This window comes from Cetorhinus maximus, chromosome 35 (genome assembly GCF_964194155.1).
Source record: "Cetorhinus maximus chromosome 35, sCetMax3.hap1.1, whole genome shotgun sequence".
NCBI lineage: Eukaryota > Metazoa > Chordata > Chondrichthyes > Lamniformes > Cetorhinidae > Cetorhinus > Cetorhinus maximus.
The window spans coordinates 5,711,997-5,727,947 of record NC_135913.1 but is presented as its reverse complement, the minus strand read 5'-3'; the positions used below and the strand labels follow the sequence as shown (position 1 = coordinate 5,727,947).

General features: G+C 48.3%; 1 protein-coding gene across 1 annotated transcript in view; it reads left to right on the top strand.

Moving 5' to 3' along the window:
• Positions 1-15,951, top strand: part of LOC144672016 (NACHT, LRR and PYD domains-containing protein 3-like) — a 109,555-nt gene that overhangs the window by 52,402 nt on the left and 41,202 nt on the right. The window contains 1 exon segment of the mRNA XM_078533956.1: positions 14,016-15,753. Within this exon segment, the coding sequence (XP_078390082.1) occupies positions 14,016-15,753 (1,738 nt within the window).

The following is a 15,951-nucleotide window of genomic DNA, read 5'->3' as shown; positions in this document are numbered from 1 at the left end:
AATCTGCCCCCTGTCCGCTTCCATCCAACACACACTGTAATCAAACCCCTCTCCTGTTCCATCCTACACAAGCTGTAAGCAACCTCCTCTTCCGTTCCATCCAACACACACTGTAATCAACCCCCTCTCCTATTCCAACGAACATGTACTCTATTCTACCCCCTCTCCCCTTCCATCCAACACAAACTGTAATTAACCCCCTCTCGCATTCCATCCAACACACGCTGTAATCAACCCCCCTCCCCTTCTATCAAACACACACTGTAATCTGCCCCCTCTCCCCTTCCATCCAACACACACTGTAATCAACACCCTCTGTACTTCCATACTACACAGAGTGTAATCCACCACCTCTCCCCTACCATCCCACAAATGCTGTAATCAACCCCGTCTCCCCTTCCATCCAACACACACTGTAATCAACACCCTCTCACACTCCATCCAACACATGTTGTAATCAACCCCCTCTCCCGTTCCATCAAACACACACTGTAATCAACCCCCACTCCCGTTCTATCGAACACACACTGTAATCAACCCCCTCTCCCATTCCATCGAACATGTACTCTGTTCTACCCCATCTCCCATTCCATGCAGCACAAGCTGTAATTAACCCCCTCTCCATTCCATCGAACAAAATCTGTAATCAACGCCCTCTCCCCTTCCATCCAACACACACTGTAATCAACCCCCTCTGCACTTGCATACTATACAGAGTGTAATCAACTCCATCTCCCCTTCCATCCAACACACACTGTAATCTGCCCCCTCTCCCCTTCAATCAAACACACGCTGTAATCAATGCCCTCTGCACTTCCATCCAACACACACCGTAATCAACACCCTCTCCTCTTCCATCCAACAAACGTTGTAATCAACCCCTCTCCCGTTCCATCCAACATTCTGTAATCAACCCACTCTCACGTTCCATCCAACACACGTTGTAATCAACCCCCTCTCCCGTTCCATCGACCATGTACTGTAATCAGCACCCACTCCCTACCGTCCAACACACGCTGTAATCAAAACCCCTCTCCCCTTCCATCCAACACACGCTGTAATCAAACCCCCTCTCCCCTTCCATTCAACACACGCTCTGTAATCAACCCCTTCTCCCCTTCCATCCAACTCACACTGTAATCAACCCCCTCTCCCCTTCTATCCAACACACTCTGTAATCAACCCCCATTTCCCTTCCATCCAACTCACACTGTAATCAACCCCCTCTCCCCTTCTATCCAACACACACTGTAATCAACCCCCTCTCCCCTTCTATCTAACACACACTGTAATCATCCCCTCTCCCGTTTCATACAACACACACTGTAATCAACCCCTCTCCCCGTCCATCGAACACATTCTGTAGTCAACGCCCTCTCCACTTCCATCGAGCATGCTCTGTAATCAACCCCAGCTCCCCTTCCATCAAACACATACTGTAACCAAACTCCTCGCCCCTTCCATCGAAAACACTCTGTAATCAACCCCCTCTCCCCTGCCATATAACACACGTAATCAACCCCCTCTCCCGTTCCATCGATCACGCACTGTAATCAACCCCCTCTCCCCGTCCGTCCAACACACGCTGTAATCAAACCCCGTCTCCCCTTCCGTCCAACTCACTCTGTAATCAACCCTGTCCTCCCTTCCATACAACGCAAGCTGTAATCAACCCCATCTCTCTTTCCATCCAACACACACTGTAATAATCCCCCATTCCTCTTCCATGCAACACACACTTTAATCAACCCCCTCTCCCGTTCCATACAACATACACTGTAATCAACCCCCATTCCCCTGCCATACAACACACACTGTAATCAACCCCCTCTCCTCTTCTAACCAGCACACTCTGTAATCAAACCCCTCTCCCGTTTCAGCCAACACACACTTTAATCAACCCCTCTCCCCGTGCATCGTACATATTCTGTGGTCAACGAGCTCTCCACTTCCATCGAGCACGCTCTGTAATCAACCCCATCTCCCATTCCATCAAACACATACTGTAACCAAACTCCTCGCCCCTTCCAACGAAAACACTCTTTAATCAACCCACTCTCCCCTGCCATATAACACGCGTAATCAAAGCCCTCTCCCGTTCCATCGAACACGCACTGTAATCAACCCCCTCTCCCCTTCCGTCCAACACACGCTGTAATCAAACCCCGTCTCCCCTTCTATCCAACTCACGCTGTAATCAACCCCCATTCCCCTTCCATCCAACACACACTGTAATCAACCCCCTCTCCCGTTCCATGCAATACACACTGTAATCAACCCCGTCTCCCATTCCATCGAACATGTACTCTATTCTGCCTCCTCTCCCATTCCATGCAACACAAGCTGTAATTAACCCCCACTCCCATTCCATCGAACATAATCTGTAATCACCCCCTCTCCCCTTCCATCTAACACACACTGTAATCAACCCCCTCTCCCATTCAATCGAACATGTACTCTATTCTACCCCCTCTCCCATTCCGTGCAACACAAGTTGTAATTAACCCCATCTCCCATTGCATCGAACACAATCTGTAATTGGCCCCCTCTCCCCTTCCATTCAACACAGACTGTAATCTACCTGCTCTCCCCTTCCATCAAACACAAACTATAATCTGCCCCGTGTCCCCTTCCATCCAGCACACACTGTAATCAAACCCCTCTACTATTCCAACGAACATGTACTCTATTCTACCCCCTCTCCCCTTCCATCCAACACACACTGTAATCAACCCCCTCTCGCATTCCATCCAACCCACGCTGTAATCAACCCCCCTGCACTTCTATCAAACACACACTGTAATCTGCCCCCTCTCCCCTTCCATCCAACATACTCTGTAATCAACTCCATCTCCCCTTCCATCCAACACACACAGTAATCAACCCCCTCTGCACTCCATACTACACAGAGTGTAATCCACTAACTCTCCCCTCCCATCCAGCACACGCTGTAATCAACCCCATCTCCCCTTCCATCCAACACACACGGTAATCAACACCCTCTCACACTCCATCCAACACATGTTGTAATCAGCCCCTCTCCCGTTCCATCAAACACACACTGTAATCAACCCCCATTCCCGTTCCATCGAAAACGCACTGTAATCAACCACCTCTCCCATTTGATCGAACATGTACTCTGTTCTACCCCATCTACCATTCCATGCAGCTCAAGCTGAAATTAACCCCCACTCTATTCCATCAAACAAAATCTGTAATCAGATACATACTGTAACCAAACTCCTCGCCCCTTCCATCGAAAACACTCTTTAATCAACCCACTCTCCCCTGCCATATAACACGCGTAATAAAAGCCCTCTCCCGTTCCATCGAACATGCACTGTAATCAACCCCCTCTCCCATTCGATCGAACATGTACTCTGTTCTACCCCATCTACCATTCCATGCAGCTCAAGCTGAAATTAACCCCCTCTCTATTCTGTAATCACACTGTAATCAACCCCCACTCCCATTCCATCGAACATAATCTGTAATCACCCCCCTGTCCCCTTCCATCTAACACACACTGTAATCAACCCCCTCTGCCATTCAATCGAACATATACTCTGTTCTACCCCCTCTCCCATTCCATGCAACACAAGCTGTAATTAACCCCCTCTCCATTCCATCGAACAAAATCTGTAATCAACTCCCTCTCCCCTTCCATCCAAAACACACTATAATCAACCCCCTCTCACCTTCCATCCCACACATCCCGTAATCAACCCCCCTGCCCTTCCATACTACACACACTATAAACAACCCCCTCTCCCCTTCCATCCAACAGACACCGTAATCAACCCCCTCTCCCGTTCCATCCAACACACTGTAATCAACCCACTCTCACGTTCCATCCAACACACATGGTAATCAACCCCCTCTCCCGTTCCATCGACCATGTACTGTAATCAGCCCCACTCCCTACCGTCCAACACACGCTGTAATCAAACCCCCTCCCCCCTTCCATCCAACACACTCTGTAATCAACCCCCTCTCCCGTTCTATCCAACACACGCTGTAATCAACCCCCTCTCCCCTTCTATCCAACACACACTGTAATCAACCCCCTCTCCCCTTCTATCCAACACACTCTGTAATCAACCCCCATTCCCCTTCCATCCAACTCACACTGTAATCAACCCCCTGTCCCCTTCTATCCAACACACACTATAATCAAACCCCCTCTCCCCTTCCATGCAACACAAGCTGTAATCAACCCCCTCTGCTCTTCCAATAAACACATCCTATAATCCACCCCCTCTCCCCTTCAATCCAACACACGCTGTAATCAACCCGCTCGCCCCTTCCATCCAACACAGACTGTAATCAAACCCCCTCTCCCTTTTTATCGAACATGCACTCCGTTCTAAACCCTCTCCAGCCAACACACACTGTAATCCACCCCCTCTCCCGTTCCATGCAATACACACTGTAATCAACCCCCACTCCCATTCCATCGAACATAATCTGTAATCACCCCCCTCTCCCCTTCCATCTAACACACACTGTAATCAACCCCCTCTCCCATTCAACCGAACATGTACTCTATTCTACCCCCTCTCCCATTCTATGCAATACAAGTTGTAATTAACCGCCTCTCCCATTGCATCGAACACAATTTGTAAATGGCCTCCTCTCCCCTTCCATTCAACACAGACTGTAATCTACCTGCTCTCCCCTTCCATCAAACACACACTATAATCTGCCCCCTGTCCCCTTCCATCCACTACACACTGTAATCAAACCCCTCTCCTATTCCATCCGACACAAGCTGTAAGCAACCTCCTCTTCCGTTCCATCCAACACACACTGTAATCAAACCCCTCTCCTATTCCAACGATCATGTACTCTTTTCTACCCCCTCTCCCCTTCCATCCAACACACACTGTAATCAACCCCCTCTCACATTCCATCCAACACACGCTGTAATCAACCCCCCTCCCCTTCTATCAAACACACACTGTAATCTGCCCCCTCTCCCCTTCCATCCAACATACTCTGTAATCAACTCCATCTCCCCTTCCATCCAACACACACTGTAATCTGCCCCCTCTTCACTTCCATCCAACACACACTGTAATCAACCCCCTCTGCACTTCCATACTACACAGAGTGTAATCCACCACCTCTCCCCTTCCATCCAACACACGCTGTAATCAACCCCGTCTCCTCTTCCATCCAACACACACGGTAATCAACACCCTCTCACACTCCATCCAACACATGTTGTAATCAACCCCCTCTCCCGTTCCATCAAACACACACTGTAATCAACCCCCATTCCCGTTCCATCGAACACACACTGTAATCAACCCACTCTCCCGTTCCATCAAACACACACTGTAATCAACCCCCATTCCCGTTCCATCGAAAACGCACTGTAATCAACCCCCTCTCCCATTCCATCGAACATGTACTCTGTTCTACCCCATCTCCCATTCCATGCAGCTCAAGCTGAAATTAACCCCCTCTCCATTCCATCGAACAAAATCTGTAATCAACCCCCTCTCCCCTTCCATCCAACACACACTGTAATCAACCCCCTCTCCCATTCAATCGAACATGTACTCTATTCTACACCCCTCCCATTCCAGGCAACACAAGCTGTAATTAACCCCCTCTCCATTCCATCGAACAAAATCTGTAATCAACCCCCTCTCCCCTTCCATCCAACACACACTGTAATCAACCCCCTCTCGCCTTCAATCCAACACATCCCGTAATCAACCCCCCTGCCCTTCCATACTACACACACTGTAATCCACCCCCTCTCCCCTTCCATCCAACACACACCGTAATCAACACCCTCTCCTCTTCCATCCAACACACTTTGTAATCAACCCCCTCTCCCGTTCCATCCAACACACTGTAATCAAACCCCCTCTCCCATTCCATCCAACAGACGCTGTAATCAAACCCCCTCTCCCCTTCCATTCAACACACACTCTGTAATCAATCCCCTCTCCCGTTCCATCCAACACACGCTGTAATCAACCCCCTATCCCCTTCTATCCAACACACACTGTAATCAACCCCCTCTCCCCTTCTATCCAACACACTCTGTAAACAACCCCCATTCCCCTTCCATCCAACTCACACTGTAATCAACCCGCTCTCCCCTTCTATCCAACACACACTGTAATCAAACCCCCTCTCCCCTTCCATGCAACACAAGCTGTAATCAACCCCCTCTCCCCTTCCATCAAACACATCCTGTAATCAACCCCCTCTGCCCTTACATACTACGCACACTGTAATCCACCCACTCTCGCCTTCCGTCCAACATATGCTGCAATCAACCCCCTCGCCCCTTCCATCCAACACACACTGTCATCAAACCCCCTCTCCCTTTACACCGAATATGCACTCCATTCTAACCCCTCTCTGATTCCATCCAACACAAACTATAATAAACCCACTCTCATGTTCCATCGAACACGAACTGTAGTCAACCCTCTCTCCCCTTTCATCCAATACACGCTGTAATCATCGCCCTCTCCCGTTCCATCAAACACACTGTAATCAACCCGCTCTCCCATTCCATCGAACATCTACTCTGTTCTACCCCATCTCCCATTCCATGCAGCACAAGCTGTAATTAACTCCCTCTCCATTCCATCAAACAAAATCTGTAATCAACCCCCTCTCCCCTTCTATCCAACACACACTGTAATCAACCCCCTCTCGCCTTCCATCCAACACATCCCGTAATGAACCCCCTTGCCCTTCCATACTACACACACTGTGATCCACCCCCTCTCCCCTTCCATCCAACACACACCGTAATCAACACCCTCTCCTCTTCCATCCAACACACGTTGTAATCAACCCCCTCTCCCGTTACATCCAACACACTGTAATCAACCCACTCTTACGTTCCATCCAACACTCATTGTAATCAACCCCCTCTCCCGTTCCATCGACCATGTACTGTAATCAGCCCCCACTCCCTACCGTCCAACACACGCTGTAATCAAACCCCTTCTCCCCTTCCATCCAACACACGCTGTAATCAAACCCCCTCTCCCCTTCCATTCAACACGCACTCTGTAATCAACCCCCTTTCCTGTTCCATCCAACACACGCTGTAATCAACCCCCCTCCCCTTCTATCCAACACACTCTGTAATCAACCCCCATTCCCCTTCCATCCAACACACTCTGTAATCAACCCCCTCTCCCCTTCTATCCAACACACACTGTAATCAAACTCCCTCTCCCCTTCCATGCAACACAAACTGTAATCAACCCCCTCTCCTGTTTCATCGAACACACACTCTGTAATCAACCCCCTCTCCCCTTCCATCCAACACACACTCTATAATCAAGCTCCTCTCCTCTTCCATCAAACACCTCCTGTAATCAACCCCCTCTGCCCTTACATACTACGCACAATGTAATCCACCCACTCTCCCCTTCCATCCAACACACGCTGTAATCAACCCCCTCTCCCCTTCCATCCAACACATTCTGTCATCGAACCCCCTCTCCCTTTACATCGAACATGCACTCCATTCTAACCCCTCTCCGATTCCATCCAACACAAACTGTAATAAACCCACTCTCATGGTCCATCGAACATGCACTGTAGTCAACCCTCTCTCCCCTTCCATCCAACACACATTGTAATCAACCCCCTCTCCCGTTTCATCCAACACACACCGTAACCAATCTCCTCTCCCATTCCATTGAACATGTACTTTATTCTAACCCCTCTCCCATTCCATGCAACACAAGTTGTAATTAACCGCCTCTCCCCTTCAATCAAACACACACTATAATCAGCCCCCTCTCCCCTTCCATCCAACACACACTGTAACCAACACCCTCTGTACTTCCATACTACACACAGTGTAATCCACCTCCTCTCCCCTTCCATCCAACACACGCTGTAATCAATCCCATCTCCCCTTCCATCCAACACACACTGTAATCAACAACCTCTCACGCTCCATCCAACGCATGTTGTAATCAACCCCTTCTCCCCTTCCATCCAACACACACTGTAATCAACCCCCTCTCCCATTCCATCGAACCTGTACTCTTTTCTACCCCCTCTCCCATTCCATGCAACACAAGCTGTAATTAAACCCCACTCCCATTCCACTGAACACATTCTGTAATCAACCCCCTCTCCCCTTCCATCCAACACACACTGTAATCAACCCCCTCTTCCATTCCATCGAACATGTACTCTATTCTACCCCCTCTCCCATTCCATGCAACACAAGCTGTAATTAAACCCCACTCCCATTCCACTGAACACATTCTGTAATCAACCCCCTCTCCCCTTCCATCCAACACACACTGTAATCAACCCCCTCTTCCATTCCATCGAACATGTACTCTATTCTACCCCCTCTCCCATTCCATGCAACACACGCTGTAATTAACCCCCTCTCCCATTCGATCGAACACAATCTGTAATCAACCCTTTCTCCTATTCCATCCAACACACGCTGTAATCAACCCCCTATCCCCTTCTATCCAACACACACTGTAATCAACCCCCTCTCCCCTTCTATCCAACACACTCTGTAAACAACCCCCATTCCCCTTCCATCCAACTCACACTGTAATCAACCCGCTCTCCCCTTCTATCCAACACACACTGTAATCAAACCCCCTCTCCCCTTCCATGCAACACAAGCTGTAATCAACCCCCTCTCCCCTTCCATCAAACACATCCTGTACTCTATTCCATCGAACGTGTACTCTATTCTGCCCCCTCTCCCCTTCCATCCAACACACACTGTAATCAACCCCCTCTCCCATTCCATCGAACGTGTACTCTATTCTGCCCCCTCTCCCCTTCCATCCAACACACACTGTAATCAACCCCCTCTCCCATTCCATCGTACATGTACTCTATTCTACCCCCTCTCCCATTCCATGCAACACAAGCTGTAATTAACCCCCACTTCCATTCCACCGAACACAATCTGTAATCAACCCCCCTCTCCCCTTCCATCCAGCACACACTCTAATCAACCCCCTCTCCAATTCCATCGAACGTACTCTATTCTGCCCCCTCTCCCATTCCATGCAACACAATCTGTAATCAACACTCTCTCCCCTTCCATCCAACACGCACTGTAATCAGCCCCCTCTCCCCTTCCATCCAACACACACTGCAATCAACCCCCTCTCCTATTCCACCCAACTCAAGCTGTAAGCAACCTCCTCTCCTGTTCCATCCAACACACACTGTATTCAACCCTCTCTCCCGTTCCAACGAATATGTACTCTATTCTACCCCCTCTCCCTTTCAATCCAACACACACTGTAATCAACCCCCTCTCCCCTTCCATCAATCACACACTGTAATCAGCCCCCATTCCCCTTCCATTCAAGACACACTGTAATCAATCCCCTCTCCCCTTTCACTGTCGACACACTATAATCTACCCCCTACCCCTTCCTTCCAACACCCACATTAATCAACCGCTCTCCTCATCCATGTAAGACACACTGTAATCATCTCCCTCTCCCTTTCCTTCCAACACCCACATTTACCAACCCCCTCTCCCATTACATCCAACACACGCTGTAATCAACCCCCCTCCACTTCTATCAAACACACACTGTAATCGACCCCCTCTCCCCTTCCATCCAACACATCCTGTAATCAACCCCCTCTCCTGTTTCATCGAACACACACTCTGTAATCTGCCCCCTCCCCCCCTCCATCGAACACACACGCTGTAATCAACCCCCTCTCCCCTTCCATCCAACACATCCTCTAATCAACCCCCTCTGCCCTTCCATACTACACACACTGTAATCCAGCCCCTCTCCCCTTCCATCCAACACACGTTGTAATCAACTCCATCTCCTCTTCCATCCAACACACACTGTAATCAAACCCCCTCTCCCGTTCCATCCAACACACACTGTAATCAACCCCCTCTCCCATTCCATCGAACATGTACTCTATTCTACCCCCTCTCCCATTCCATGCAACACACGCTGTAATTAACCCCCTCTCCCATTCGATCGAACACAATCTGTAATCAACCCTTTCTCCTATTCCATGCAACACAAGCTGTAAGCAACCTCCTCTCCCGTTCCATCCAACACACACAGTAATCAACCCCGTCTCCCGTTCCATCGAACATGTACTCTATTCTACCCCCTCTCCCATTCCATCCAACACAACCTGTAATAAGGCCCCTTTCCCATTCCATCCAACACGCACTGTAATCAACCCCGTCTCCCCTTCCATCCAACACAAGCTGTAATCAACCCCCATTCCCCTTCCATCCAGGACACACTGTAATCAACCCCCTCTCCCCTTCCACTGCCGAAACACTATAATCTACCCCCTCTCCCCTTCCTTCCAACACCCACTTTAATCAACTCCCTCTCATCCATCCAAGACATACTGTAATCAACTCCCTCTCCCCTTCCATCCAACACACACTGTAATCATGCCCCTCTCCTCATCTATCCAACATACGCGCTGTAATCAACCCCCTCTCCCATTCCATCCAACACACGCTGTAATCAAACCCCTCCCATTCCATCAAACACACACTATAATCTGCCCCTTCTCCACTTACATCCAACATACTCTGAAATCAACTCCATCTCCCCTTCCATCCAACACATACTGTAATCTGCCCCCTCTCCCCTTCCATCCAACACACACTGTAATCTGCCCCCTCTCCCCTTCCATCCCACACACACTGTAATCAACCCCCTCTCCCCTTCCATACAACACACGGTGTAACCAACTCCCTCTCCCCTTCCATGCAACACATGCTGTATTCAACCCCCTCTCCCCTTCCATACAACCCACGCTGTGTTCAACCCCCTCTCCCCTTCCATCCAACTGCGCTGCAATATCAAGCCCCACTGCTCCCTGAACCACAACAAATGTGGCCAAGTTTGCTCAACCCACCTAATTCTTTACTTTAGGTTAACAGAAAACGAGCACTAGGTTTGTAATCTTGATCAGTAAATAAATGTTTATCGAATAATTTGTATTTATCCAGTGGAAAACGAAAGAAATATGGAATCTTAATTTCCACCTCTGTAACCTAATCTCTACCGCTTCTTAACTCCCTACATGCACACATACAAGACACATAAGACGCAGGAAAAACATGGATTTTAATGGTGAGATAAAACAGTTCATTGTGGAGTACAGGATTCGATGGGTTCATTTTGATTGATGTCTTCCAGATTCCTTTGTTATTGGCACAAAGTGGTCTTCCAGTTCTTGCAGTCTTTAGTTCACTCGTTGAGCACTTGCTTATCAATGTCTCTAATGGTGATTTTCCCCTTTGCCTCTTGACAGGGGTTTTCAGTGAGAGAGGGAGAGCAGTTTATAGAGATATGAGGAGAAAAAAAACAGCTAGCGATTAATGTATAATTACTGGAATTTTATACAAAGGGAGTGAGGTTTTAGGTCTTTTTTCTTTCAGGCTAAGAGCCATTCTGCTGCGCTGGTCTCACAGAAATCCTGGTCACCTGGTCAGGAGCCAATTAAAATTTTGTTTCCGGGCAGTTCCGCATTAGACCGAACCCCTCCTCGTCACCATCCTGTCTTTCATGGCACACTCTGTCCCTGGACAGTATCATTGTGTGTGTGCCTCACACTGTTCCAGTACACATGTCCTTCAAACTGAAGCCGCTGTAATTTTAATCCAGTGTCCAACAGAAATGAAAAGATATGCTCTTTCCAGCGGGTCTCTGCCGACCAGACCAGCCATCAGACAAGGGTGACTTTTCAATGGCTGCAGGGATAGGGCTTGCTTGGGGAAGAGAAAGAAGTGGCCTCAGGCAAAGGAAGAGGCTGCATGGCGAGGGCTGCAGTGGGGAAATGAGGGTATCCCAGGGTGTGTATGGGGGCACATGTTGATCTGTGCAAGTGGCCTCAAGATGGTGAAGGCTGAGGAAGCAGTCTCCAGAGGAGATGAGACCAGATGGTGATGTTAGGGCTTGTGTGAGAGAGTGAGTGCTGATGCCTCTAGAGTTGGCAGTGAGTGGGATGCCAGTGAATGTGTGATGGCCTTATGAGTGTGTGAGGTTAGAGTGATGAGATGGTCGCCTTACCCTGGTGGCACGGATGAAATCATTGATCTGTTTTCTGCACTGGATGGCTGACCTCTTGTGTGCAGCGTTGACACTGACCACCTCTGCCACCGCCTCCCAAGCCGAAGTGCTGAGACTGGTGTGGCCAGAGCTGGGGTAGAGGACACCGCTGTGGATCTCCCTGGTGTCCAGATGGTGTCCCAGGGATGCGCCACTCAATAGGGAGGCTGCACTCGTCTTGGCTTTTGGGGCCATGCCTTCACTGGTGCCCTCCTGGGCTGCAAGCATTGAGAAGTTTGTGTGCAGCCGCAGTTTAAATATGGTGCCCTGTGTCAGGAAGCGGTGAAGTAACAGCATGGCGAGCAATTTGGAGACTGCCCGCCAGGGAGATGGCTTGTTTCCTGTGGCTGAATAATTAATGAGGCGGAATGGGACAATAAAGAGCAAAAGCCTGTCATTGCGGCCAGCGGGTAAATCGTCCTGTTTCCGGCCTGCAACCATACTCAGTGCAAATCTGGGATGATTCCCAACCATTGTATTCAACCCCTCCCCCATTTCCCCCAATACACACTGTAGACAGCCCCTCCCCCCTTTCCTCCAATAGACACTGTAGTCAGCACCCCCCTTCCCCAATACACACTGAAGTCAGCCACTCTCTCCTAACCCCCTCACTCTGTTATGAGCCCCTTTCCCCTACCCCCCCCAATATACTCAGTATCCAACTCCTCCCCGCTCTTTCCCCCATACACACTGTATTCATCCCCCACTTTCCCCAATACACACTGAAGTCAGCCACTCTCCCCTAACCCCCTCACTCTGTAATCAGCCCCTTCCCCTTTCCCCCCCAATAGACTCTGTATTCAGCCCCTCTCCCCCACCTTCCCGGGGCACACTGTAATCAGCTCCTCTTACCCCTAGACCACAGTGTAATCAGCCCCTCTCTCCTATCACACACCCTGTAATCAGCCTCTCTCCTCAACCTTTGGTCCAGCAGAGTCACTAACCTGAGGTAAGGAACTGCACAACAGGAGCTGAAATGCAGCAAAGTTTCAATTCGCAATTCAGCTCCCTGACTCAGCTGCATGACCTCCCAGATTTTCCTGCAAATCCAGACACATCAGTCAGTCACTGAGTTACAATTGCCTGCCTCAGCTTGTACAAACATCATGGGCCCGCTCGACATTCGACATCCTAAGATTCGAGAGCACTTTGGCCTCGGAGTCTGTCCTTAGCTGTTTGGCGGTATCAATGCAGTGGATCCAGGCCTGGGTAGTTAGCCTCCGCTCCACTGTCACCATAGCTGCCTTGGAAGAGCAGGAGCTCAGGAATCCAAAAGTGATGCCTGTGGCCCATTGGGTGTGGGGGTGTGGTCGTGACCCACCGTTTAGGAACCCTTGCACTAAAACCCCTATTGGCTGCTAACCAGGATCATGTGACAATTTGAAATGAGTTGTTTATAGAGCAGGACAGGACGGATGGCATCAGCTATTAGAGAGAAATATCACCTTCAAAAAAATCCCCATGTTCAGTTAACATTAAAAGAAAATGAAATTTCCTCGGCAACTGTTTATTTTTCAAGCGACGATTCGAAAAACTGAGTTTTAACTTCTACATGCATCTCTATTGAAATTGTGTATTTAATCTTGTGCCATTTTACTGATTTTTTTTTTTTTATTCGTTCATGGGAAGTGGATGTCACTGGCTAGGCCAGAATTTTTGCCCACCTCTAATTGCCCTAATTCAGAGGGCATTTAAGATTGAACCATATTTCTGTGAGTCTGGAGTCACATGTAAGCCGGAACAGGTAAGGATGACAGATTTCCTTCTCTAAAGGACATTAGTGAACCAGATGGGTTTTTACAACAGTCAACAATGGCTTCATGGTCATCATTAGACTTTTAATTACAGATTTGGAAAGTTCTTTTTATATCCATGTAACTAATATTGAGAACCATTTTCTGTCTGTTCTAACTTAAGATGTTCAACAGAAACACAAGGAAAGACTCCGGGTTCAAACTGAAACACTGAGAGTGAACACTATCCTAATAAAGGAGAAGGTTAAGATTTTCCAGCTGATTGATCGATATGCTGAGCTAACGATCATTTCTAAGGTTCGAGACCGGACACTTGTAGAACATGAACTGCTGGCAAGAGGCTGAGACCATGAAGAGTGGAGAGAGAAGCATCTCCGGAGAGAACTGGAAAAAATCCGAACTGATCAGTTGTTCCAGAGCAGTTTTTCCCAGAGAAAATCCACATCCGGGAGTTCAGCAGCAGTGAATGGAGTCCCGGGGATCGGAAAAACCACAATGGTACAAAAGATTCTTTATGATTGGGCCACTGGGAAAATATACCCACAGTTTCAATTTGTTTTCAGTTTTAAATTCCGGGATTTGAACAATATTAATTTCAGAATAAACCTGAGGAATCTGATACTGTTTTTCTATCCTTACTTTGGGAATGTTCTGGTAGAGCTCTGGAAGAACCCAGAGGAATTGCTGTTTATATTTGATGGTCTGGACGAATTCAAGGCCAGGATTAATTTTGCTGACAATCTGAGAAATACAGAACCTCAGTTCATGTGCACAGACCCTGAATGCTGGTGCGAAGTGTCTGACATTGTGTATAGTTTAATACAACACAAACTGCTCCCAGGATGTTCAGTGCTAGTGACCAGCCGCCCCACTGCATTACATTTATTGGAAAAGGCTGAGATCAGTGTCTGGGCTGAAATCCTGGGATTTGTTGGTGATGAACGGAAGGAATATTTCAACAAGTTTTTTGAAGACCAGGCTGTGGCAGCAGCTGTTTTCAAACATGTGGAGGAGAATGAGATCCTGTACACCATGTGCTACAACCCTTCCTACTGTTGGATCCTCGGTCTGTCACTGGGTCCCTTCTTTACACAAAGAGACAGGAAACAGCTGCGAGTTCCCAAGACCATCACCCAACTATATTCCTACTATATTTACAACATTCTGAAAAACCATGGCCGAGAGATTGAAAGCCCTCGTGATGTGTTCCTGAAGCTTGGTGAGATGGCCTTCACAGGAGTCTCTGAGAAGAAGATTGTGTTCAGGAATGAAGATTTGATCAAGTACAATCTGCAACCTTCCCAGTTCCTGTCTGGGTTCCTGATGGAACTTTTGGAGAGAGATGATTCTACCCAGAGTGTGGTTTACACATTCCCACACCTCACAATCCAAGAGTTTGTAGCTGCACTCGCACAATTCCTGACTTCAGAACCCGGGGACATCGGGAAAATCCTCAGTGAAGCTTACAGCAAGGAAGATGGGAGATTTGAGATATTTCTCCGTTTTGTTGCTGGTCTCTCCTCCCCACAGGCAGCTCGGCCCCTGCAGGAGTTTCTGGGCCCATTTCTTTATCAAACAACCTGTCAAGTGATTGACTGGGTGAAGGAGAAGATTGAAGGACAGATTGAAAACTTATTGAGTACAACTGGTAAAAGGAACCTCCTGAACATATTTCACTACCTGTTTGAGTCTCAGAATAAAGCACTGGCTCAGGCCACAGTGGGGTCTGTGGAAACACTTAGATTTAGAGAATTGCGACTGACCCCAATTGACTGTGCAGTCCTGTCTCTTGTCATTGGACTCTGTGATACAGTAATACACCTCAATCTACAGATGTGCTACATTCAGTATGAAGGGCTCCAGCGTCTGGTATCCGTCCTGCACAAATGCCAAGATTTGAGGTAACTGCATGTTTGGTTCCATAGTTGGTATTTACATTATTGAAAAAGCATTTACATTGCGATAAAAGAAAAAAAATACTTTCCAGTTCAAGCAAAGAGAGACAGTCAGAAAAACTTAACAAAACATGAAGATGATTGTAAAATTCCAAGGTGGAAAATAAGAATGATGCCTTTGCTGACAAGCTGTTGGTATACTCA